This window comes from Muntiacus reevesi, chromosome 10 (genome assembly GCF_963930625.1).
Source record: "Muntiacus reevesi chromosome 10, mMunRee1.1, whole genome shotgun sequence".
In the NCBI taxonomy this organism is placed as follows: domain Eukaryota; kingdom Metazoa; phylum Chordata; class Mammalia; order Artiodactyla; family Cervidae; genus Muntiacus; species Muntiacus reevesi.
Window position 1 is genome coordinate 48,909,607 of NC_089258.1, and position 25,051 is coordinate 48,934,657.

At 41.3% G+C, this 25,051-nt stretch overlaps 1 protein-coding gene across 2 annotated transcripts in view; it reads left to right on the forward strand.

Moving 5' to 3' along the window:
- The window catches only part of AGPAT5 (1-acylglycerol-3-phosphate O-acyltransferase 5), a 42,550-nt gene extending 20,603 nt beyond the window's left edge, over positions 1-21,947 (forward strand). Inside the window, exons 4-8 of one of the 2 annotated variants that reach the window (XM_065947196.1) lie at positions 1,421-1,510; positions 4,269-4,359; positions 12,379-12,540; positions 18,241-18,364; positions 19,366-21,947. In XM_065947196.1, the coding sequence (XP_065803268.1) occupies positions 1,421-1,510; positions 4,269-4,359; positions 12,379-12,540; positions 18,241-18,364; positions 19,366-19,591 (693 nt within the window). In that variant the 3' untranslated portion in view covers positions 19,592-21,947. The remainder of the gene's footprint in view (positions 1-1,420; positions 1,511-4,268; positions 4,360-12,378; positions 12,541-18,240; positions 18,365-19,365) is intronic. The other variant, XM_065947197.1, reaches the window with a different exon arrangement.
- The last annotated feature ends 3,104 nt before the right edge of the window (positions 21,948-25,051 follow it).

Below are 25,051 nucleotides of genomic sequence, written 5' to 3' on the forward strand. Positions count from 1 at the left end.
CATTAAATGATTAGTCAGAAATAGTGTGCAAAGAAGAGACATAATGTCATTGAAAGCTTGGGGAAGTTTCACATTGCAGTATGTGTATCCTGTGGCTCTAATTCTAAAGAGTTCGTTAAGAATGACTTTATCCTCATCGGTCTTCTTAGTTTGGGTAAGTAGTATCCAAACTACTACTTACTTACGTGGGTGAGTAGCACCCAAACTACTTACTTTGGGTAAGTACCTGCACTCTTAGAGCACTTGGAGTTTCTTTTCTGTACTCAGGCAAGTCAGCTCACGTGTGAAGGAACCACATCCAGAATCTAAGGCCCCCCTTCCCCTCTTATCCTTTCCCCTCTTTGCTTCTCTTTATTTCCTTTTACTCATATTCTTGAGTAAGACAAAATCAAATTTCAGCCAGTCTGTTCAAATTTTACAGATGAGTTTTTGAGTTAGAGTAGAGGAAGGCAAAAAAGAAAAAAAAGACCAACCTGATGCAAAGTTTCAATGACATTCACTTATGAGGTTTAATTAAAGTTATTTTAAATTTTTATGAGGGCCTCCCTGGTGGCTCAGTGGTAAAGGATCCACCTGCCAGTGCAGGAGACTTGGGTTCTATCCCTGGGTCGAGAAGATCCCTTGGAGAAGGAGATGGCAACTCGCGCCAGTATTCTTGCCTGGGAAATTCCATGGACAGAGGAACCTGACAAGTTACAGTCCATGGGGTCACAAAGAGTCGGATACAACTGAGTGATTAAACAATTTTTATGGTGGTGTTTGTATTAGCCCGCTAGGGCTCCCATAATAAAATATCACACTCTGACTTAAACAACAGAAGTTTATTTGCTGCCAGTTTCTGGAGGCTGGAAGTTCAAGACTAAAGTGTCAGCAGGGTTGGTTTCTCTTGAGGCTTGGTTTGCGGGTGGCTATCTTCTCTCTGTGTGTGTCCTTTACGTGACTTTGTCTGTGTCCTAATCTCTTACAAGGTACCATTCGTATTTTATCAGGGCCCATTCTTATGACCTCATTTAACCTTAATTATTTTCCTAAAAACCTCATTTCCAAATATAGTCACATTTAGGAGTTAGGGCTTCAATGTAAGAAGTCAGTGGAATAACTGAGAGCTAAGATCCATTTGATTGAATTTTTCATTAAAAAAAAAAGTGTTTTTAAGGTAAGAAAGCATTTTTAATTGCCAGCAAAACTAAATGTTTGTGTAGTTTCCTATGAAATGCCACACATGGTTTTATTTGAATTGTATTGAAAACACAGAATCCAGCTGTTATTTAAAGGCTAACATTTGAATGTATTAAATATAACTTAATTCCTAAAATGTAATTTTGTTCTTCACCCTTTGGAAATAAAGTTAACCATTTTGATGACTGGCCATTGGACATTTTAATAGTAAATATTTTTCCCCCTTTTTTTTTCTTGGCAGCATGGAGGAATCTATGTAAAAAGAAGTGCCAAATTTAATGAAAATCAGATGAGGAAAAAGCTGCAGCGCTACATCAATGCAGGAACTCCAGTAAGATTACTCTCATTTTTATTTTTTTTAATCAACTCTCAATTTGTAATTTAAGGATTAAATTAGCATTTAAGAATTGTTTTGAAAATATATTATCTCATGTGTAATAAATAATTCAGAGTTTTTGAGGCAGCAAAAAACCTTCTAAATATAGGCAAGCAGTTATTTTTGGCCATCAGAAAGGTTGCTGCCGGCGATTTGATCCTTTGCAGGTGGTTGTCAATATTGACCTTAAAGAGGAGTAAGGAGAACATTTGGTGTCATTAGCCTATAATTAGAAACAGAACTGCCCTTGTAACCTTACACTTGAGCTACTTAGGAACTCCTCCGACTCCTCTTCTTCAGCATCCGGTGGAGTTTTAGAAGAACTACTGTTTTCTGTCAGTGTGAATTTGGATTTCTTGTACCTACTGAGTTATTTGAAAAGTCAGAAAAAGTATGAATATCTGCAAATGAAGAACATTGCATGTAGACGTTAGTTTATAAAACCTTGTTGCCCATAGAAGCCTCTGCATTCTCCTTGCAGAATGCTCATTGCTCCGCTGTGGCTCTCCGCTCCCTCTGAGGACAGGGCCGCAGGGGAAACGTGCCTCCCTGAGCCTCATTCCCCGGGGCCCCGCATGATTGTCTGTCCTGGTGCTCCGAAACGTAGCTCACAGGTTCAAGTTCTCTCCCCTTTTCCTTCCTCATTGCCTCTCCCCTCCTCCTCCACCCAGTTGCCCTCTCTCTCCACTTCCCTGTCTCTTCTCCCTGGCTCACGGTGCCTCCTTTCCCCATGTGCTCGGTGATCTTTGTTCGCTGTTGATTGTGTTTGGAAAAATTATTTGCAGAAATCAGCTCGAGCATAAGATGAAAAACACTGGCATTGGTTTTAGCCCAGTCCCTGGAGGCGCCTCTCCCGTGGGCCCACCCGAGCAGAGGCCTGAGCTCGAGGCTCCCTGTACCACCCAGGCCGTGTAGTGAGACAGGACCTTCTGAGACCTGGGCTTTTACCCCAGGAGTGTGGCCCTTTTGGTGTTTCCTTCACTTCTGTTTCACTCTTACTGTTTCTAACACGAGATCTGTGGCCTTAGATGTCTCTCCCCTCACTTTTTGTATCTCTTAGAGCTAAATTCTTCTGCTTTTCCGTGTTTGCTTTAGTTTTGGTCTTACACCTTGTCAGCTCTTGGATGCTCTTAGAATGATGTTATATCCAGCTTTCTAAATTGTTTTCAGTAGGAAAGTCAGTTCAAAGAACCTGCTGTGTGCTGTGCTTAGTCGATCAGTTGCATCCGACTATTTGCAACCCCATGGCCTGCAACCCGCCAGGCTCCTCTGTCCTTAGGGATTCTCTAGGCAAGAATATTGGAGTGGGTTGCCATGCCCTCCTGCAGGGAATCTTCCCAACCCAGGGCTCGAACCCAGGTCTCCTGCACTGCAGGCAAATTCTTTACCAAGAGCCACCAGGAAAGCCCAAGAATAGTGGAATGGGTAGCCTATCCCTTCTCCAGGGAATCTTCCCAACCCAGGAATTGAACCAGGGTCTCCTGCGTTGCAGGTGGATTCTTTACCAGTTGAGCTACGAGGGAAGCCCTCAAATAACCTAGTCTTTCACTTTGGGCTCCCAGAGAGCATTTCTGTTTTTCAAGGGCGAGAGTCTAGTGTTTTGGTGGTCACACAGTGACACTGAATGATGGACTGCCAGGCTCTCGAGGCAGCACTGCAAGTGGCTGTCGCTCAGGTCACTGCGGGGATGAGGCCACGTTCATAGAATCTGGGTGGTCGCTTCACTGTTTAATATTTAAGTGCTGTGAAACAGCTAAGTATTTCTCAGACTCTTTATTAGGCTCTTTTGTTTCTGAAAGTTAATCACATAATTGGCAAGGTAGAATATATTTATAAAGTCAACTTCCATGTGACTTAATATTCCTCACTGAAATCAATGATTAATGATTAAATCAGCTCTTATTCACTAGTAGTATTATTTGAGAAAGCTTTCCAGGTGGTGCTAGTGATAAAGAACCTGCTTGCCAGTGCAGAAGACATAAAAGACATGAGTTCAATCCCTGGGTCAAGAAGACTCCCTGGAGTAGGAAATGGCAACCCATTCCAATGTTCTTGCCTGGAGAATCCCATGGACAAAGGAGCCTGGAGGGCTATAATCCATGGGGTTGCAAAGAGTCAGACACGACTTAGCACGCATGCACATTATTTGAGAGACTGCAGGATTTTTTTTCCAAAAGTTACTAAGAAATACATCTTCTGAATAAACATTGCTATGTGAATCTTTTGAAATATGAACACTTATTATCTTTTATATTATGGAGATTTATATATTTATATATGGTTTCCATCAGATGAGGTGTACTTAGGGACCCTGATGTCTAAAATTTGCACCTTTTCAAAAGTGATTTTACAGAATCTTCGTGGGGGGACCCTCTTTCATTAATGAATTGAGGCTTTGTATGAGTCAGCATTTTATGGCAAGCTTTTAAATTAGTAAATATTAGCATGTAATTAGAAATGTTGTTAGATTATTAATGACTGACATCTGAATAAATGTAGGACTGCATTTCAAATATAGTCTATGCTATGTCGTGACTTAATTGAATTTGTGCGTTTTGGTTGTTCTGCTTGCAATAAAGGTCATAGGTAATTGAGTTTTTTTTCACCACCATGGGAAATACTCTTAGGATTAACAGGGTTATCATTGGTAAGTTAACAGCAACAACAAAAACACTCACATAAAACAAACCAATTCTTCTTTATGTCTTCACAGATGTATCTTGTGATTTTTCCGGAGGGAACAAGATATAATCCAGAACTAACAAAAGTCATTTCAGCTAGTCAAGCATTTGCTGCTCAAGAAGGTAAGTAAAAAATTAACTACATTTGAAACTATTATTTTTAAATGTGTCTAAGAATAAATTTAAGTGCTTGCTGTATTTGTATTCCAGTACCATAGATTCAGGTAGAATCTATCCAGGGACATGATTATTTAGATGGAACCTTTGTCTGCAATGTGACTTCTCTGTGATGGACAGAGTTTCTGTTCTGTTGGTTGACAGACCTAGACTGGAATCCAGATTCTGACATTTATTAGCCATATGGGCGTAAGCTGCCTGATGTTACTGAGCATCAGTTGGCCCACCTCTTAAAAAACATATAGTCAACTCTCCAGATCTGTGGATTCTACATCCATGGATTCAGTCAATCACAGGTGGAAAATATTAAAAAAATTTTTTTTCAGGAAGTTCCAAAAAGCAAAACTTGAAATTGCCATGCTGGCAGCTATTTACATAGCATTTGCATTGTATTAGTTATTATAAGTGGTCTAGAGTTGATTTAAAGCACATGGAGTTTGTGCATAGGTTATATGCAAGCACTCGGCCATATTTACATAAGGGCCTTGAGCATCTGGGGATTTTGGTATCCAGGGAGTGGGTGGGGGTGGGGTGGTCTTAGAACCAGTCCCGTGGGGATACGGGGGTGGGGGTTGGGGGGTATGCTTGTTCCCATGGGTAAACCTAAATCTGTGTAAGGATTAAAGATATGTGAAGCTTCTAATGGAGAATATTACACAAAGTTAGTCTACAATACTTAAAGCTATTGATGTCCCCAGTAACAAGGATGTTCTTGGCATCCGTCTTTTAGAGACCTGGATAGCTGATATACCGGTAGGTGTACAGTTTAGCCAGGTGGGCTGTGCCCCCAGAGGTGTCTGGGAGGCTGGCTGGATCACACGGGGTCTGTCAGAGGGTGCATTGTCACAGGGCTGGCCGGGGCCTCTACGGTGCTTCTGAGGATCTGCTGTGTATCTCTGTTCTGACCCCTATGCAGTGAGCAGTTGAAATGGGCTGGTGCATCAGAGAAAGAGAGTGTTTGCTTCTAGTTAATTTTGGTTAATTATTCATGCTTGGAGGTGGAATCCTAGGTGCTCACTGAAGTTCTCTCCCGAGATTTCTGTCACGCTCGTCTCCTTTCCTCCTGCCTTTCTGGCGCTTCCCACCTAATCTCCTCTCTGTCTTCTGCTTCATCCTTTCCTGTTTCCTGTGCTGTTTCCCATGTCTGACCCGGGTCTCTTTCATTTACTTCACTGTCTGTGGTCTTCATGGTGGCCCTCCTCTAATTCCATAGCTGTCACCACCATTTGTTTGACTGCTGATGCCTCAGAAAACTGTCTCTCACCCACGCGTGTCTGCATGACTCTCGACTTTCCTATATAGTCACCCAGTAGAGCGTTTCACTTGCCTGGCTCAGAGGCGTGCCCCAGACTGGGCGTGTCAAGTGCAGGGCTTCTCTCCCCACCCATATACCTGTCAGCTGGGCCTCTCTCTCCAAGGTTCTCCCAGCTTTGCTCTATGGTGTACATCAAGTGTCCTTCTTGAGCCAGTGTTGAGTCTTAGATGAACATTAGCTTTGGGCTGCATTCGTATAACCTTAGACAAGTTGCTTTATTTTTTGGTCTGTTTTCTTATTTGGATCAGGAATTATCTTCTTCATAGGGCATTTGTGAGGTTCAGTGACATAATGTTTATAGAAAGTCTGATATATGTATATGTATATTACATATACATACCTTTACTAAGTCATTATTTCTAACTTAGAATGTGGAGATTTGCCACAGGTGAATCTATTAATAATGGCAAAAAGCTATAGCTGATCCTAAGGGATAAAATAGAAAGACTAATTCCTTTAAGAAATACTTATTTTACAAAGCAGAGGAGTCCTTATATGATAGTGGATAAGGACACATATTTGTGATGTATAAAGAGGTGAGGTGGGAAAAGGAGAGACAGTGGTCCGTGGGAGTTGAAGGGAAAGAGAACCAGCTGACAGAGGGTGTCCATTGGAAAGGTAGAATTAAGACCGACACGTGTAGTGAAAGGAACGGATTCTAGGTGTAAGAAACAACAATAGCAAAGACGTGGAGTTATGAGCAAGGAGTTTGATGTCTTCAAGCCCAGGATGAGCGAAGAAGAGCTGTGTGAGTTCAGCCACCACAGAAGACTCTGGATTCTGTCCGGCGTGGTGGTCTGGACTTCATGCCAGAGTTGAAGGGAAGTCACTGAACAGTATTCTTTTTAATTAGTTCATTGTGTCTTATTTAAGAAGTTGCCATCTTAATTCCCTTGTTCTAAAGTATGTGATAACTCAGCCTACAAGAGTTTGCGGGGGATGGGAGAAAGGGTTCGATGTCCAAGTGGGTTTAGAGAATGTTGCATTTATATCCTTTCCTTGGAGAGTTATTCACATTCGTATGTATTAGTCTCAGAAAATTTCTATTGTAAAAATGTCTTATTTTGTTTAAGGAGCTGTTTACTAAATTTATATAAGAGAGAAAACAATGACCTAGAATTGTTACACAAAATTTGGGGTTTCTATGGAGTAAATTCTTAGGATTTCAGAATATTGCAGCTCTCCTAAATTATTCCTTCTCTAACGATTCTACATTGCTGAGCCCTGACTGTAACAAAGTATATATTTTACTCTTTGAAGCTTAAAAGAGTTTATAGGTGAACTTGTTTGAGACTCTTCATAAAGTCTCGAGTTATGAAGGCTAATAAACTATATAAATTTTCAGAAACTCTTATGTGTCATCTCATATCCACTTTAATTCTGTTTGGGAATTAGAATTTTATGTTAGATGAGATGAAAGAGAAACAATAAACTTAGTATTTGGGAATTTTTTTATTGTTACTTTTCATGTGTCTTGTAAAATCTGGTACATTTTGTTGTGATTAAGGAATCAACTGTCTTGGAACATGTGTTTTTAATGAGTTGAACAGAGAGTTGAACTTGGGAGAAGTTAACCCTGAGCGCTTTAAGTCCTCATAGACTGCTGATTTCATTTTTTATTTCTAAATATGTAACACAGTCTGTTAAGGTGGTACAACTCGCTGTATAATGTCTTTCAGGAGTTTATGATTTAATAGGAAAGAGAAAACATGATTGTATTTATTATTCACTAATGTGTAACACATTATCCCAAACTGTAGTGACTTAAAACCACAAACATGTATTATTTACGTTACAAATTTAGTAACTTATATATAACTACTTAAAGTTACTTATGTTTAAAAAATCCAAACTAATTTTATAATGCTAAAGCAAGTACTTGGAAGTAATTCTTAAAATAACATAATAATATTATATATATACTATAACTTTTAAAATCTAATAATACCTTAGTCACCAGTAACTGACCATTACTGGTCTGTTCATTTTTCTGTGAGTTACAGATCTTTCTCAGTTACCAAAAGGGGAAAAAATGAATAATTTTTCTCATGGATACAAATTTTAACTGCTAACTAACTATTCTTTAAATCCTGTAACTGGGAAAACTCGCTATTTATTAAAAATATATTTTCTTATAACTCTAATGGTAATTGTTTTCCACCACACACAAAGGAAGTTGATTTGTGAACAGTATAGCTAGAAAGAGTGTTTCCTGTTTTCTTTCCTCTTAATTCACAACTAAATGAGATTGCTTGAAAATAAAAACAAACGAACTCGTTTTTCCAGCTGTTAAGCTAATTTTTCTTCTGGAAAATTGAAACTTAATAGCACTTCTTGTTTGTTTGTTGTATGTTTTGCTTCAAAACATTAATTCTGCTCCTAAAGTACACCTTCATTTGAATCTGACTTAGTAAACCAATAGAAAAACAAACCAAAACCAACCTTTTTAAATTTAGATTTTTAACATTTCATACTTGTTTACATGTGGAAGTCACATATACCACTGATGTGGTGATGGCTGGTTTAAGAGGTAGGAGTGGTAGATGTGGGTATGTCTGTCTGTCTAATAAATCCTAAATAATATTTCAAGGCCCTGGCTATCACTATTTTCTAGAAGTATTTTCCTTCAAAAATAATGTTAGTCACAAAATATGTTTGTTTATAATTGGAGTTGTTATTTAAGGAATGTCTGTATTAGAGTGTTCTTAGGTTGTTTTGTTGGATTATAATTGCTTTACAAAGTGCATTAGTTTCTGCTGTGTAGCAGTGTGAATCAGCTGTACCTGCACCATCCGGCCCCTTCCTCCTGGGCCTCCCTCGACCCCTCAGCCCACTTGTCTAGGTCATCCAGAGCCCTGAGCTGAGCTCCATGTGCTTTGGAGCAGATTCCCACTGGCTATCTGTTTTACACATGGTGGTGTGTGTACGTCAGTGCTTCTCTCGGCTCACCCCACCTTTTCTTCCCCATGTGTCTGCAGGTTCCTTCTCTACATCTGCATCTCCATTTCTGCCTGCACATAGGTTCATCTGAACCATCTTCCTAGATTCCATGTATATGCATTAATGTACGATATTTGTTCTCTTTCTGACTTATTCACTCTATATGACAATGAAGACTCTAGGTTCACACCTGTATCTCTATAGATGACCCAGTGTTACTCTCTACTTCATAGTTTGTTAGATTAATGATCTCTAAATTCCCTTTTTACTTGAAACTGTTAGTCATTCCTTTAAAGAAAGACTTATTCATATTTCCAAATAAATTAGTTCACCTTCGGTCATCTATCCAGTGGGGTTTCCCCCACTTTCTACCCTACAGGCCTCTATCTTGGCCTTTCTCCAGCATGCTCCTTTTCCTCAAGCTTTTACCAGTTGGTGTGAGTAAGTGAAAAAAATGTTTAAGTGTGAGTAATGTTTTTATGTTGGGCTTCCCAGTTGGCACAGTGATGAAGAATCCATCTGCCAATGCAGGAGATGTGGGTTCAATCCCTGGATCAGGAAGATCCCTCGGGAAAGAAATGGCAACATGACCTAGTGAACACACACACACACACACACCCACACACACACACACACCTACACCTGATCTCACTTGACACACACACACACACACACACACACACACACACACACACACACACACACACACACACACACACACACACACACACACACACACACACACACACCCCTACACCTGATCTCACTTGACTCCCGCAAATTAAGTACTCAGGAAGATCCCTCGGGAAAGAAATGGCAACATGACCTAGTGAACACACACACACACACACCCACACACACACACACACACACACCTACACCTGATCTCACTTGACACACACACACACACACACACACACACACACACACACACACACACACACACACACACACACACACACACACACACACACACACACCCCTACACCTGATCTCACTTGACTCCCGCAAATTAAGTACTCAGGAAGATCCCTCGGGAAAGAAATGGCAACATGACCTAGTGAACACACACACACACACACACACACACACCCACCCCCCTACACCTGATCTCACTTGACTCCCGCAAATTAAGTACAGGTCCTCAGAATGTGTGTGTGTATGCTCAGTCACTGAGTCATGTCCGACTCTTTGCAACCCTGTTGAATGTAGCCTGCCGGGCTCCTCTGTCCATGGGATTTTCCAGGCTGGAGTGGGTAGCTGTGTCCTTCTCCAAGGGATCTTCCCAACTCACGGATCAGACTTGTCTCCTACTTGGCAGGAAGATTCCTTACCACTCAGCCACCTGGGAAGCCCTGTGTATGTCTATATGTATATATAGCAATATATACACATACATATATAATGTAAAATTTCCTACTTGGATCAATAAAGATTTTCCATTCAATGGTATCATTTATTTAACAACAAAATTTCAGTTCTATGAAGCATCACCATGTTGGCCCTCAGGGAGAAGTTTGGTCAAGGGTAAGCTAGAGTATTGTTAGTGCCAGCTAGAAGTCAGGAGATCTGGAGGTGGAAACAAGGCAAAGCAGATACTAAAACAGAGGTTAGATGTTGACTAGGAAGAATTAATTTAATTCGCTAACATTTTCCTGTTTCAGGCTCAGGGGTTTTCTGAGTTCCCTAGAGGCAGTATGGTTGGGCTCAAGCTCAAGTAGTTCATTACAAATGCCATCGTGAATGCCTATTATTTGACTCTGTACTGAAATTCTAACTGGTCTCTATAGTGTTATTGTGAAATTAGTTGTATAATAATGACCCAAGGTTTGGGGATAGTGGAGCAGCCCCATGCCTTCCACAGTGAGAACATTCTGCCTTCACTTCCTTCACCTACTAGTGATGGGTGTTTCTTACTCATCTGCCTATCGATTTTCCCAAACCTTTGTTATAACTCATTTTTAGGGAAGTATTTTCTGTCTTCTTACCTTCTTACTGACTTACTTAGATTCTGATAATTAATTACCACAGGTGATACCGTGGAACTGTGGACTTCATAAAGTTGGGTGAATTCCAAGAGCAGAAAAGGAAGTATTAACTAATTTAATTGACAAATGTTTCCCGGCCTGGTGTACTGTTCAGGTTTTTGTTATAAGTTTGTGAATAAATTAAACTGTTTCTGCCCCAGGGACTCAAGTCAGATATGTGGTTGTGGGAATCTTTTTCTTTCCCACACCACTCTGCATTTTAAAAATTCTTCTGCAGGAAGATCCCAACATGCTATAGCTGTTCTTTCTTATGCAGCTAATTTTCCCTGGAGAGAAGCAGTAGAAATTGAGCTTTTTTTTTTTTTTTTTTTTTTTTATGGTTTGTTTTCATGTCACTTTTTCAGAGAGCTACACTTTTCTGTTAAATTGTCAATAAATATTCTAAACCAGGAATGGGGGGGGGGTGGGCAGTAGGAAATAGGAAGTTCAGTTCAGTTGCTCAGTCGTGTCCGACTCTGTGCTGCCATGGACTGCAGTTCACCAGGCTTCCCTGTCATTCACCAACTCCTAGGAAATAGGAGGGAAAAGGAGCCAATTCTTAGCACTCATGGGAGCACTGATGAACATGTTGAATTACTGTGTACAAATGGTAGTATTTCTCACCTAAAGAAACTTTTAAAAGTGTGTGTGTGTGTGTAAATAATATACCCAAGAGAATCGAAATTGTACTTTCATGCCAAGACTTGTCTGTGTTCATTGTTCATATGCAGTTTACATGGACGTCCATAGCTGCGTTGCTCATAATAGCCAAAGGGTGAAAACAACCCAGACATATGTCAGCTAGTCAGTGGATTAACACAATGTGGTATATCCATGCAAGTTAAATCCATGCAATAGAATATTATTCAACCATAACAAGTAATGAAGTACTGATGTACACGTCAGACACAACTTTGATCTCATTTATATGATTTGCCCATAATTGGGAAATTAATAGAGACTGAAAGTAGCTTTGTGGTAATGGGGAGTGAAGTGAAGGAAGAGGATACGTGCTGTGTCTGCTGGGGTGAAAGGTCTTTAGAGTAATGAAAATGGTCTGGAGTTTGATAGTGGTGATGGTTGTATAGCCCTTTGAATAAACTAAAATCAACTGAATTGTATACTTTACAATGGTGAATTTTATGGTGTGTGAATTAGATTTCAGATTTTTAAAAAATGTTTACTGAGAACCTAGATTCTTCAGTTATCCTATAAGTATCAGGTCAGTATTTATATATGGATCACATCAGCTCTTAATTCAAATGCTGTATAGTCGGGGTTGTTTGGGTAATCGCACTCCATCTCTACTTGAGTAGAAATAGAACTGAAAGAATCTTGGACTTGAAGTCAGAAATTAGGAATTTTATTCCTGAATCTTGAGTTCACAGGCAAGGTGCTACCACTTTTATTCTGTCGCCAGAAATGAGGATTGTATATTTGCTGTTGTCTGAGTTTTTCAAATTGGAGGGTTTCTGAGAGGCTATAAGCTTCTTGAAGGCAGGTTTTCCAACAGCTTCCTGCATGGTCTTGTACATGTGGGTATGTGGTAAGTGTATTAAATGAATGTTGGTTTAAATTGAGTGCTGTCTAAACTTTCCTATAAAAACAGTTTAGAAGTTACAGTCTGTTACCAGGGTGTTTTGTAACTAATATATGGCCATGCTGACTCAACTTCTCTTCTAGGCCTTCCAGTATTAAAACATGTGCTGACACCAAGAATAAAGGCAACTCACGTTGCTTTTGATTCTATGAAGGATTATTTGGATGCAGTTTATGATGTTACGGTGGCTTTTGAAGGGTCTGTGGATGATAAAGGGCAGCGGAAGGAAGCGCCATCCATGGCTGGTAAGTTTGTTTTCAAGTAAGTCATATATGTTTATGAATGTGGGATATATTTTTTAAAAAGGATAAGTGTGTTCTATTATGTTTGCATTGATATATTTTCAAAATATGTACATTTGGTGTATTTTTTATTAATCTGTAACGGCAGTAATTACTTTAGCTCTGCCCGGCTGTCCCATTAGTCCTTTGGATTTGCCCAGTTTCATTAACTCGGCCTCTTTCTGCCCAAGGTTCACACATAGAAATGGAAAAGCTACATAAAGCAGAGGGAGGAGTGACCAGGGAAAATGCTCATAGCAGCACTGAGTTGTGCCCTCATGGCCAGTGTTCTCTTTATGTGTGTTTTTCATGTAACATTTGTGAACTCTATTATCTCAGACGAGAAGAAGGACCGTCACACATGACTTTTTCTTTTTTCAACCATGGGCTCAGTATTAAGGACCTTTGGGCCAGGATTTAAGAGGGCAGCATGCTTTAGTTCAATACAAACGCACCCTTGACTGTTGGAGACCTCCGGATGTGGGGCTGGGCAGCAGGAAGCGTGTGGAGTTTCTCGTCTCCTCTTCAAGGTAGCAGCCTCGTATTTCCCCTTGGCAGCTGCTGAACGTGGAACCGGCTTGTTTGTCTAGCGCATCTCAGCAGGATATCTTGAAGGCAGATGTTCAGAAGGGAGAGTGACTCCCAGAGGAAGGAAGGGAAAGGACAGGGGGGTGAGCAGATTGTGGCTGAACGGTGGGAAGCGGCCAGCGGCGGAGGAAGGGTACCCGGAGGGGCCTCGTCTGCGGAGCACTGACCGCTCTCGTGGCTCCCTGACCGCAGAGCGAAGTGGGAGCTGCCGCGAAAGTGTTCGGGCTTGTCTACCAGACCCCGTCCCCCTGGTCCCCCGCACCCCGGGTACCCCATATCTTCATCACTTGTGTATTGTAGGTACAAACTCAATTTACAAACAAAAGGCAACATATAATACTTTTTACTCTTTTTGAACCATTGAAAGAGTCCCTGACCGAGTTTTACATTTGAAGACGGACATACATGTAGTTATCCAACAGTATTGCCATGAGTTTATCAAGCATTATTTAGAAAACAAGACTGAATATATTTTTTTGTTTATGGATACCAGATGTAATTCCCATAGTAACCTTTTTAGAAGGCTGCTTTTATTGAGTCGAGGTCCCACGGTAAGAACCCATGGGCCGGGGAGCGTCCCCAGGGTCCCCAGGGCGCTGCTGTGTGGGGACGCGGTGCCCAGCCCGAGCTCCTTCACGCCGTCGCCTCCTGCTCGGGGCCCTTGGGGCTGCTGGCTTCCTGCCCGTCATGGAGACCCTCCCGCGCCGCCTGCGGTGGCTTCTGAGACTGGGGGCTGAGTGTAGGCCGGGCCACCTTCCTGCCGTCACCCTCATGTGAGCCTGTGACCTTCTCCCTGACAAAGGCGCCCCTCATTGCTCACAGGGCTTCTGCACTCCCAGGGCACAGCGTGTATAGAAGGTAACGCTTGGTGTTGGTGAGTCCGTCTCCTCACAGTTAGCCCAGAAGTGCCTTTGGGGGCACACCTCTTAGGCCTGGGTTTCCCAGGCCCGGCCCTTCCTCCCACCGCTCCGCTTGTTCAGCATCTGAGCTGGCTTTGGGTCGTCTGGACACAGGGCGTCTACTTTTGAAAAGGTTGGCTTTTCTCTTACACTCAGAAGCCACATACAAAAACATTATTTCATTTCAGTCAATTAAGAATAAATATTTCTTCAAGCAAAAACAAACCAGAGTAAAACCCAAAGACTGAAGACAAGGGGACTGCAGGAAAAAAGAGTCATTTCCTTAATGTACAAAGTGTGCCTATAAACTGATATGATCGGTCACTCAATAGAAAAATGAGTAAAGGGTAAGAACAGCCAGTTCACAGAAAAAAATTGTTCATTATAAGAAAAATTTAAAAACCATTTTTTGCTATCAAACTGGTAGAAACCCCAAATAACAGGTTAGATACCATGCCTATGGGTGAGTAGAGTGTCCCAGGGACTTTTGCGCTTTGTTGATAGGAGTGCAGCAATTTTTTCCACAAAGTTGCCAGATCGTTCATTGATGTGCCATAGGCCAGTGTTGCTCCCAGCCCTGCAGGGGAATTGTACTTCTGTCCGAGTTCCCTGGCGTGCCTCAGCCTGGTCGCTCACAGGCTGTCCTGAGTCGGGGCGGGGCTGTGTGCTGGTGACCCTGCGGGGGTGAGCCTGTGGGGATGACCCCGCGGGGATGCTCCTGGTGACCCGCATCTGGCAGCCGGGGCCTCCCAGCAGAGCCGGAGGCGGGAGGCAGGGAGCCATGTCCTTCCTGTTTCATGGTCCGTGTCATCGTAAGGTGGGTACGCTCAGGGCCCATCAGGGTGTCCTGTGCTTCGCCTGGTCTTTCCAACAGTGACCAAGCGCTCTTGTGGACAGAGTCCATTGGGCAGAGGTGAGACAGGGCCATTTGAGTGTAACTGATTTATAACTCCTGTTTCTAAAATGAGTGTTATACTGGAAGAAATTGTGAGCTAAAGGACAACAATTGATATTCTGTTTAAGTAGTTTTTATAATTTTCAGGTAAGTTTTTTCTCTTAATATTTTCTTTTATGAAAATGAGACATACTTGAAGGGGAAAATTACAGGTAACTCAAAAGAAGGAAAAAAACTCTATAGACTCACCTGTCCAGATAAAACCCCAGATAACACTTCAGATATTTTTCTCAAAGTCTTCTGTAATGTCTGTATGTTGGCGTATTTATCTGTCTGTATGTATTTATGTGTGTGTGGTGGTTTTTTTTTTTGGCTTAAGAGTGTGTCATGAACATCTTTACATGTCATTATGTACACTTAACATGATTTTTTAAATGGCTACGTAGTGTTCATTGGTGTGCACATATAACCATTTACCTACTCAATTTTCTGTTGGGTTTAGGTCACATTGTTCTTCTCTTGTTTTCACCCAGAGGGACGGGGGCGGGTGATGAGCCAGGCAGGGAGCAGAGTGGGAGGCAGGCTCGGGCCCAGCCCCAACTCCCCGCTCAGCCCGCGGGCGCCCTGGGCCCCTGGGTTCCGCTCTGCCCCTCTCGCCCGGCTCCACAGGCACAGAGCACCGCGACCCGGTTCCTCCGGAGACTAGGCCTTGTGACATGTCTAGAGCCTTGGAAGACTTCCTGTACAGCCCTGGAATATCAGTATACTCTAGGGACCTGCTGGGAAAGCTGTAGTCAGAAAAAAATTACACCTTAATTAGAACAATTTTCCCTACATTCCCTAAATATTATGGGATAATTTTTGCTCATGCCCTGTGAAATGTGCCCCCACTAAAATAGTTTTTACCAAAGTAGATATAGGAGCTTATGAAATACCGGGGGAAGTATTTCCGTCACTCATTCCTTGTCTCTGGTGGGAGCACCTCCTGGGTGTCGCTGGCTCTGAGCTGAGCTTGTATGGTCTGTATCTGGATTCCTGAGCACAGGGACTTGGCTTGACTCCACTGCTGATGATGCTGGGGCTTGGTCCCTTCACCCCTACGAAGGAATGATGGTCCTTGCCTGCAGAGGTGCACGAAGGTCAAGTGAAGTGATGTGCACAAATGTGTGTTGTAAATACCAAAGCACTATGTACATTCTTAGGTTTTCCTAGTGGCTCAGACTGTAAAGAATCTGCCTGCGACATGGGAGACCTGGGTTCAATCCCTGAATTGGGAAGATCCCCTGGAGAAGGGAATGGCAACCCACTCCAAAATACTTGCCTGGAGACTCCATGGACAGAGGAGCCTGGTGGGCTACGGTCCACAGGGTCACAAAGAGTCAGACATGACTGAGAGACATTCACATGTACCTTCTAGGTGAGAAAACCCAAAAGCACCCAGGGGACCTTCAAGGTCCTTTCTCACACTGGCGTCTTTAAGGATGGGTGGCATGTTCCAAACACTTGAGTTCACACACACTCATTTCTGACCCCAAAAGTGCAACTGGTTTCGTGTCCTTGCAGATTCTGTATGTCTGTGCCCCGGGACTCGGGACATCCGGGATAAATGCAGTGTCATCCGGACACCCGCTTAATTAAGGGGCAGGAAATGTTAGGGGCAGGTGTAGGTGTAGATGATTAAGTGAAGGCAGGAAAGTTGGTGTCAGCTCCTGCATTTTTACGTATCAGAAATAGAAATAGGGTGAAGTGAAGAGCCACCTGCAGCCAGCAAATTCCAGTCACTGACACTCCAGTGTGTGTGCTGGGTCCTGTCCTGCCCCTTCACCCTCATGACAGCCTCCCGGTCCGGGTCTGCTTCCATCACGTCTTGTGGCTGGATGCACGTGGAAAGGTGTGCAGAGAGGCTGCACGCTGAGATCTGCCCGGGCAGGTGAAGGGTCAGAGCCCAGGCCGCCTGACTCACTGTCTGTGCTCTTCACCTGTGCACAGTTCTGCCCCTGAAAGCACTTCCTACGCTGGTCTTTGATTTAAAGAAAATGGAACTTGAGGAAAAGCAAGAGGATAATATTGTAAAAGTACAATCTTCCTATGACAGTATTTTGCACATTTATCATCAAAGCTAGTTCACTCCTAGGAGTATATAAACAATAAGATAATTTTTAATGACTGAAGTGCGTTACTGAGGCTTGACACCAGAAGTGGAGGAAAGCAGTTGCAGAGAGAATTCACAAGCAGAGCTGTGTGCGGGGTCCAGAGGTGGAGCCTTGAAGGATCAGTTTCCTGTCTTCCTCCAGCTGCACAACACACCAGCCACTATTTCCTGAACACACGTGCAAGCACATTCCCACTTGAGATAAACGGTCTTGTTCTTCTACTTGCATGCCCACCCAAGGAACATAGTAGCCTCTTAAATCTCTTAGCAATATTTCCTTCTTCTCCAGGAATTTAAATATGTTAGCATTGTCATGTCTTCACAGAAAGTCACATCCAAAAAAGGAAATTTCTGGGCTCAAAGTTCTTTCTTATCTTGGAATAAATCCTGACCTCATCCCTTGTGCAACCTGGGCTGAAAAAAGGACTGTCTGCTAATTTTTAGGTTAGCATTTTTTAGGAACTAGCAGTTGAAAGGCCCAGAGCTATTCCACACAAAGAAATTGGGTTCCCAGAGCAACTAGAATATGTTGAAATACGGCAAGGATCAGGAAAGCAAGGCGTATCAGTGAGTGGAAATCACTGGCAGCTCACAGAGCTGGGGGGTGGGTGGAGGCCTGCGGGGTCGTGGCAGGAGCCACAGCTCAGTGCTGGGGTCTGAGGGGTGGGGTGGCTCCGTGTGCCCAGTGCTTTCCCAGGCACATCCCTCCTGTCCCAGTGACATGTGACAAGCACCGGCTTGGGAACAGAGACCGGTGGCCCCGTGAAGGCGACCGGTAGGCCCGAGGGTGGTTGGCATATGGGGATCCCTTTAGAGGGTGGGTGTATACTTCTGGTAGAGGCTAGCCTCCTGACTGGCCTGCCTGTACAATTTGTTACAGTTGGTATATGAGAAGTACCATCTGGTTGATTAACTCATGACCTAGGTAACTATGGGAGACTTGGAAATTATACTGCTTCAGCCTGAAACCCCAGACCACCAGTTTGTAATCTTTATTTTCTTTTTTTTTGTCTTTGCTAAAGAAAGATTCTGAACTTTGTTTTAAAACTTTTTTAAACCTCATTTTCGTTGGTATTTTATATAACTGAATTCTAAACTAATGAAAATGAAATATTTTTGTTTCTTGTTAGAATTTCTCTGCAAAGAATGTCCAAAAATTCATATTCACATCGATCGTATAGACAAAAAAAATATCCCAGAAGAACAAGTATCCATGAAAAGATGGCTTCATGAGCGTTTTGAAATAAAAGATAAGTGAGTAATGACAGTTCTCGCCCTTCAAATACATTGGCTCAACTCGTCACTATAGTAAACAATGTGAAACAGATTATTGTCATAAGAATGCTTTTTACAAACTCAAATCTCATTCCATGCTTCCGTCTGTTCATGTTTTAACCTTGACAGTTACAAGTCACTGTGGAAGATCTTGTTATGGGGGGCTGTCCATCATTATTTACTGCATTTCAATAATTTGTGTAAGATGTAAAGTTTTTTTTACAAAAAGAAACACACAGAAAGCTTTGCATTGTGATGCTCCAGGCCTGGGGGAGGGTGTCTGGCCTGAGGGCCAGCGTGGCATGGAGGATCCGGCCATGGGTGGAGGATGGTGCCTCACATGTATGTGGAACTGACCCCAGTGCATTTGTTGGAAAAAGAAGAGGCAGTTGACATTTTTGTGACCAAAGTGTCTTTTTGCTGTTAATGTTTTGGGGCCTAAACAGTTTCTGGGGTTGACCCAGTGTCTCTCCTGCTGAGTGCTGACCATTACTCTAAGTACCAAGTGGGGGCCTCTGGGGGAGGGGGATAGCGAGTGAGACTCCCTGTGATTTACACAAATTCCTAAAAGTAGAAATTTTGGAAGTTTGTTTTTAGGAAAATAAAAACTGAGCTCTTAGGTTTGGAGATGATATTTAGACATTGAATTTTCTTGGATGAAAACTTCAGGATATATTACTTATTCACTGTTTGTTTTGCTGTCAGTGGATATTTTTTCTGTTTTTTGAATGCTGTGTTTTAAATATTGATACTGTTTTCCCTCTTCTTGAAAAAAGTGGATCTATGAGTTATAGAATGCACCATTAAAATGATTTTTTTTTTAAATGTCTAGAAACTCCAATTAAAGCAACTCTTTGGGTATTTCCTCATAAGGACCTGTAACTTCTCTAACAGGCACCCAATGAATATTTGTTGAATTAAAATATTGAAATGACTAAATCTGAAAGTTAAAGCAGTTTTCATTTTCATTCTGGCCGTAGATTGCTTATAGAATTCTATGATTCACCGGACCCGGAAAGAAGAAACAAATTTCCTGGAGAAAGTGTTAATTCTAAGCTAAGTCTCAAGAAGACCTTACCATCATTCTTGATCTTAAGTGGTTTGACTGCTGGTTTGCTTATGACTGAGGCTGGAAGGAAACTGTATGTGAAGACCTGGATTTATGGAACCTTGATTGGCTGCTTGTGGGTTAGTATTAAAGCATAAACGAGTAGCTGTCTCCAGGCGGTGGGATGTGCTACGCTGTTTATTGTTGGTGGCTGCACGTTACATCTGATTGCTCCTGAAGTTAATAAGAAGTGTAAATAAAGCCTTGATGATTGAACATTGGATAAAATAGAATTTCTGACTAAAGCCAATATTCAGCTGGTCTTGGGCAAACATACATGGTTTTGCAACTTTAGTCCAGAAGCTGTTGGAAAGGGAAAAGGTAAACAGTTTATATTATTCTTGGCATTTCCTATGAACTAATGTCAACTGCAGAAGATTGTTAGGATTGTATAATTTGTTGTTGTGTTGTAATTAAAATAGCTGCATTCATGAACATTAATTTGCAATATATTTTACTGTATTCGTTTTCATTTTTTTTTTTTTACGACTTGACTGGGCCAATTCTTATCACTAAAGTACTTAGTGTCTTGCAACTGTGAAATATTTTGCCTTTTGTTTAATTTCTCCAAGTCAATGAAAGAAATTATAGTTAAGAATCAAGAAGGGCACAAGGAAAGGGCCGGGGAATGTTGGTGGGAGAAGCTCTGTCTTAGCACGGGCTATTATTGTATTGTGTTATTAGCTGATTTCACTTGATATTTGCAAAGTAGTATTTCTAATATTTACTGAAACAGCTTCATTTGCACACCCTGTGCTCTATACAAAAGAATAATGTAAAAAAAAAAAGAGAACTAAGTTAAAATTGTGATCCTGATTCATTGTAGTGGAACTTTAAATTGCTCAGCTTTTTGAAGATTTAGGCTAAGCTCCTAGAACTTCATGACATTTGTGCCAAAAGTACTTGAAAACCTTAAGATTTCCTGTTATTTTTTATGTCGAAATAATCAGTGTGAACCTTTGTTAGACCTGAGTCCACAGATATCTAAGATGGTGGGAGCTCTCAGACACCTGACTAGACTTACTAGCATGTGCCTTTTGCCTGTTACCCTTGGGTTCAGCAAAATGTCTAATCCAAAAATCTTGTTTTTATATCATCATGGTCGGTTTCCGTTGTACTTGAGTTCCTTTCCTCCAGATCATCAGCAGAGGTGCTGCCCACAGCGGACGCGGGGCCTCACCCGGAAGCGCTGTGTCCTGACGCAGGCCTCACCCGGAAGTGCTGAGTCCTGAGGCAGGCTTCAACCGTTTAAGCTCTTGTGAGCCGCAGCAAAGACATTTTGTGTTGTTTTATGTCAAGAGGGCGACTTCTTGAATACAGACTTAATCCATCAGGACAGAATGAATTTGTTTAGTTCCCATTAGTGTTAATGGGGCCGCGTAATTCATCTGAGTCACCTGAAAAGAAGAGTGAACTTTCAGGAACCAGTCACACAGTTTTCAGTCCTGGAACAACAAACCCTCAAGAAGAGGACCTTTTAAAGTGTGATCTGCTCTACTTTTATGTTACAATTCAAGCTTGATTGCCTATTAGTCCCTTAAGATACCCATTTCTGCTTCCGGGTAATGGATTTTTCCTGCAAAATTGTATCAGTGCCCCAGATGAAATACATCTCTTAAATCATGATAAACAAAATAGAAATAATAATTAAGATAAGTTTTGTCTGTTTTTCCAGAACCAGAGTAAGTTATTTCAAGAAACCCCTCTGAAAAGTTGGGTAGTATGAACTGGTTTGTGCATAGTTTAGTAGTTTAGTATGTGTATGTATATACACACATGAGTGTGTAATGTGTGTGTGTACACACAGTCCCACAGGATACCATCGGCCTCATTATAAATGAGGTGCAGGTAAAAGTTTTGTTCTTATGCCACACTGCAGTTTTCTCTTACCCTCTAAAGTGAAATTATGTCAATGCCATGTCTTTGTTAAAATACTCTTTAACTGTCCTAAAGTTAGAACTATTTCTAATTAGATCACAATAAATGTAAATTGTGTAACTTATTTTGAATGTCATGGATATGCTCTAAATTTAAATTTTAAGAAGCAATACCACTGGAATTATGTTGACTGTAACTGATTTGAAGAAGGCCAAGTGAGCTGCACAAGATACTTGAACAGCATGTTTCTTATAACTATCGTTATATTTTTCTCACAAAAGGTCTATAAAATGTTCAACATTTTTTTGTATCAAAATATTTCAAAAATTAGAAGCTTCTTTTTAACATGTATTGATATGATTTGAATTATTATTTTCTGAAATTAAGAACTCCATATACCAGTAAATCTTTTCACATAATATCATTTAAGGTTTTGTTTATATTATTGTTGACTTACAGCTAAGTTACTTGTTTTTTCTTTAAAAGACTGCAGTCAATGTGCATGCTTTTATCTTTTTCACAAAAGGATGTGTTTGGATGAAAGTAAAAGAGAATAAAATCTTTCACTGTCTCTGATGTCTGTGCCATTTAACATTTTGTGACTCAAAAATTCACCAACGGTCTCTCTTTACATAAAATAGGCCTCATGATTGGCTCTGCATTCTGAAATAGTTTTGAGTGATTTTTTTTAAGTACATTAAAATCTTCAAAATTGTGATAAAAGATGTATGAATGAATGTTAGTCGCTCAGTTGTGTCTGACTCTTTGTGACCCCATGGACTGTAGCCCTCCAGGCTGTTCTGTCCATGGGATTCTCCAGGCAAGAATACTGGAGTAGGTTGCCATTCCCTTCTCTGAGGGATCTTCCCAACACAGGCAGATTCTTTCCCATCTGAACCACCAGGGAAGCTTATAAGATGTATGGCAATTATTAATTGCTTGACAATTTTGTAATTACTAAGATACCACACTGAAATGTGTCAGATGCTTAAAATTAGCCAGGTTAGTGAGTCAAGTACGAATCTGACTGATCCTTACATCACATGTACTGGTGACTTCTTTCATCTGTAACATTTCCATGTAATTTTTTTTTTCGCTTTACTGTCTGAGCCACCAGGGAAGCCATTTTTCATTTAGAGTGGTACAATTCTCCTTTATATCTAGATTCAGTTCAGTTCTGTTCAATTGCTCAGTCGTGTCTAACTCTTTTTGACCCCATGGACTGCAGCACGCCATGCTTCCCTGTCCATCACCAACACCCAGGGAATACTCAAACTCTTGTCCATTAAGTTGGTGATGCCATCCAACCGTCTCATCCTCTGTCGTCCCTTTCTTCTGCCTTCTTTCCCAGCATCAGAGTCTTTTCAAATGAGTCACTTTTTCGCATCAGGTGGCCAAAGTATTGGGAATTTCAGCTTCAGCATCAGTTCTTCCAGTGAATATTCAGGACTGATTTCCTTTCAGATTGACTGGTTGGATCTCCTTGCAGTCCAAGGGACTCAAGAGTCTTCTCCAACACCACAGTTCAAAAACATCAATTCTTCAGCAGTCTGCTTTCTTTATGGTCTAACTGTCAAATCCATACACGACTACTGTAAAAACTATAGCTTTGACTAGATGGACCTTTGATTTTAAAGTAACATCCAAGTTACATAAATTTTATTGTTTCTATCATAATGTTATATGGTTTATACTTACCTTCACTGAATAAGTCCATATCAGTAAAATGATCTGAGTAAATTGACCATTAAAACTAAGAAATGTTGCATAACCTTTGCCAATGAAGCATAGGTGCAAAGTAACTGCCAGATGTATAGTAAACTCACATTTGAGAAAATGGAGAAATGTCTATCCTGGGATTTAATGTGTACAATTGCAAATGTATACAGTAAAAATAAACTGTAATCCTAATAAGATTTGTTCTTCAACTGTTAGCTTGAGGAAGAGGTTTTCTTGGCACATATGCCAGATACCACCTTGTAGTAACTTACATATCTTTGCTTATAAGTAGGAATTTGAAGGAGGGACAGTCTCTATTATGAGTTACACCTACTTTTAAACTAAAGATTGGCTGACTGTGAATATTACGTTACCATTTAGTATAACTGTCTTTATAAACACAGTAACTGAACCTAACACCTTAACATAGATAAAATCTCCATTGACTGAATCTAAAACTTTTTATTCAGATGTTTTGGTGTGCCATTTTGCAACCACTTATCTGTGTCAGTTTAGAGTAGTTACAACATCACATTATCCCTAAGATTTCACTGATGCTTTTTCAAATTGGTGGATAGTTAAGTAAATCCATTACTTCTACTAACTGGGGAGACATTCTGAGACTATTTATACCTGAGGTCAGAGACTCAGTCATGTCCGACTCTGCAACCCCATGGACTGAAGCACGCCAGGCTTCCCTGTCCATCACCAACTCCTGAAGCTTACTCAAACTCATGTCCATCGAGTCAGTGATGCCATCCAACCATCTCATCCTTTGTCGTCCCCTTCTCCTCCTGCCTTCAGTCTTTCCAGGATTGGGGTATTTTTCAAAGAGTCAGTTTTTCCCATCAGGTGGCCAACATATTGGAGCTTCAGTTTCAGCATCAGTCCTTCCAATGAATATTCAGGACTGATTTCCTTTAGGATAAACCGGTTGGATCTCCTTGCAGTCCAAGAGACTCTCAAGGGTCTTCTCCAACACCACAGTCAAAAGCATCAGTTCTTCTGCACTCAGCTTTCTTTATGGTCCAACTCTCACATCCATACATGACCATTGGAAAAACCACAGCTTTGCCTAGACAGACCTTTGTAGGCAAAGTGGTGTCTCTGCTTTTTAATATGCTGTCTAGGTTGATCATAGCTTTTCTTCCAAGGAGCAAGCATTTTTTAATTTCATGACTGCAGTCACCATCTGCAGTGATTTTGGAGCCCAAGAAAATAAAGTCTGTCACTGTTTCCACAATTTGCCATGAAGTGATGGGTCTGGATGCCATGATCTTAGTTTTCTGAATATTGAGTTTCAATCCAGCTTTTTTCACTCTCCTGTTTCACTTTTATGACGAGGTTCTTCAGTTCCTCTTTGCTTTCTGCCATGAGGATGGTGTCATCTGCATATCTGAGTTTATTGATATTTCTCCCAGCAATATTGATTCCAGCTAGTGCTTCATCTAGCCTGGCATTTTGCATGATGTACTCTGCATGGAAGTTAAATAAGCAGTGTGGCAATATACAGCCTTGACGTACTCCTTTCCCAATTTGGAACCAGTCTGTTGTTCCATGTCCAGTTCTAGCTGTTGCTTCTTGACCTGAATACAGATTTCTGAGGAAGCAGGTAAGGTCATATGGTATTCTCATTTCTTGGAGAATTTTCCAGTTTGTTGTGATCCATGTAATCAAAGGCTTTGGCATAGTCAATAAAGCAGAAGTAGATGTTTTTCTGGAACTCTCTTGCTTTTTCTATGATCCAACAGATGTTGACAATTTGATCTCTGGTTCCTCTGGCCTTTTCTAAAGCGAGCTTGAACATCTGGAAGTTCTCGGTTCACGTATTATTGAAGCCTAGCTTGGATAATTTTGAGCATTACTTTGCTAGTGTGTGAGATGAGTGCAATTGTGCGGTAGTTTGAACATTCTTTGGCATTGCCTTTCTTTGGGATTGTAATGAAAACAGAGAGATTCTT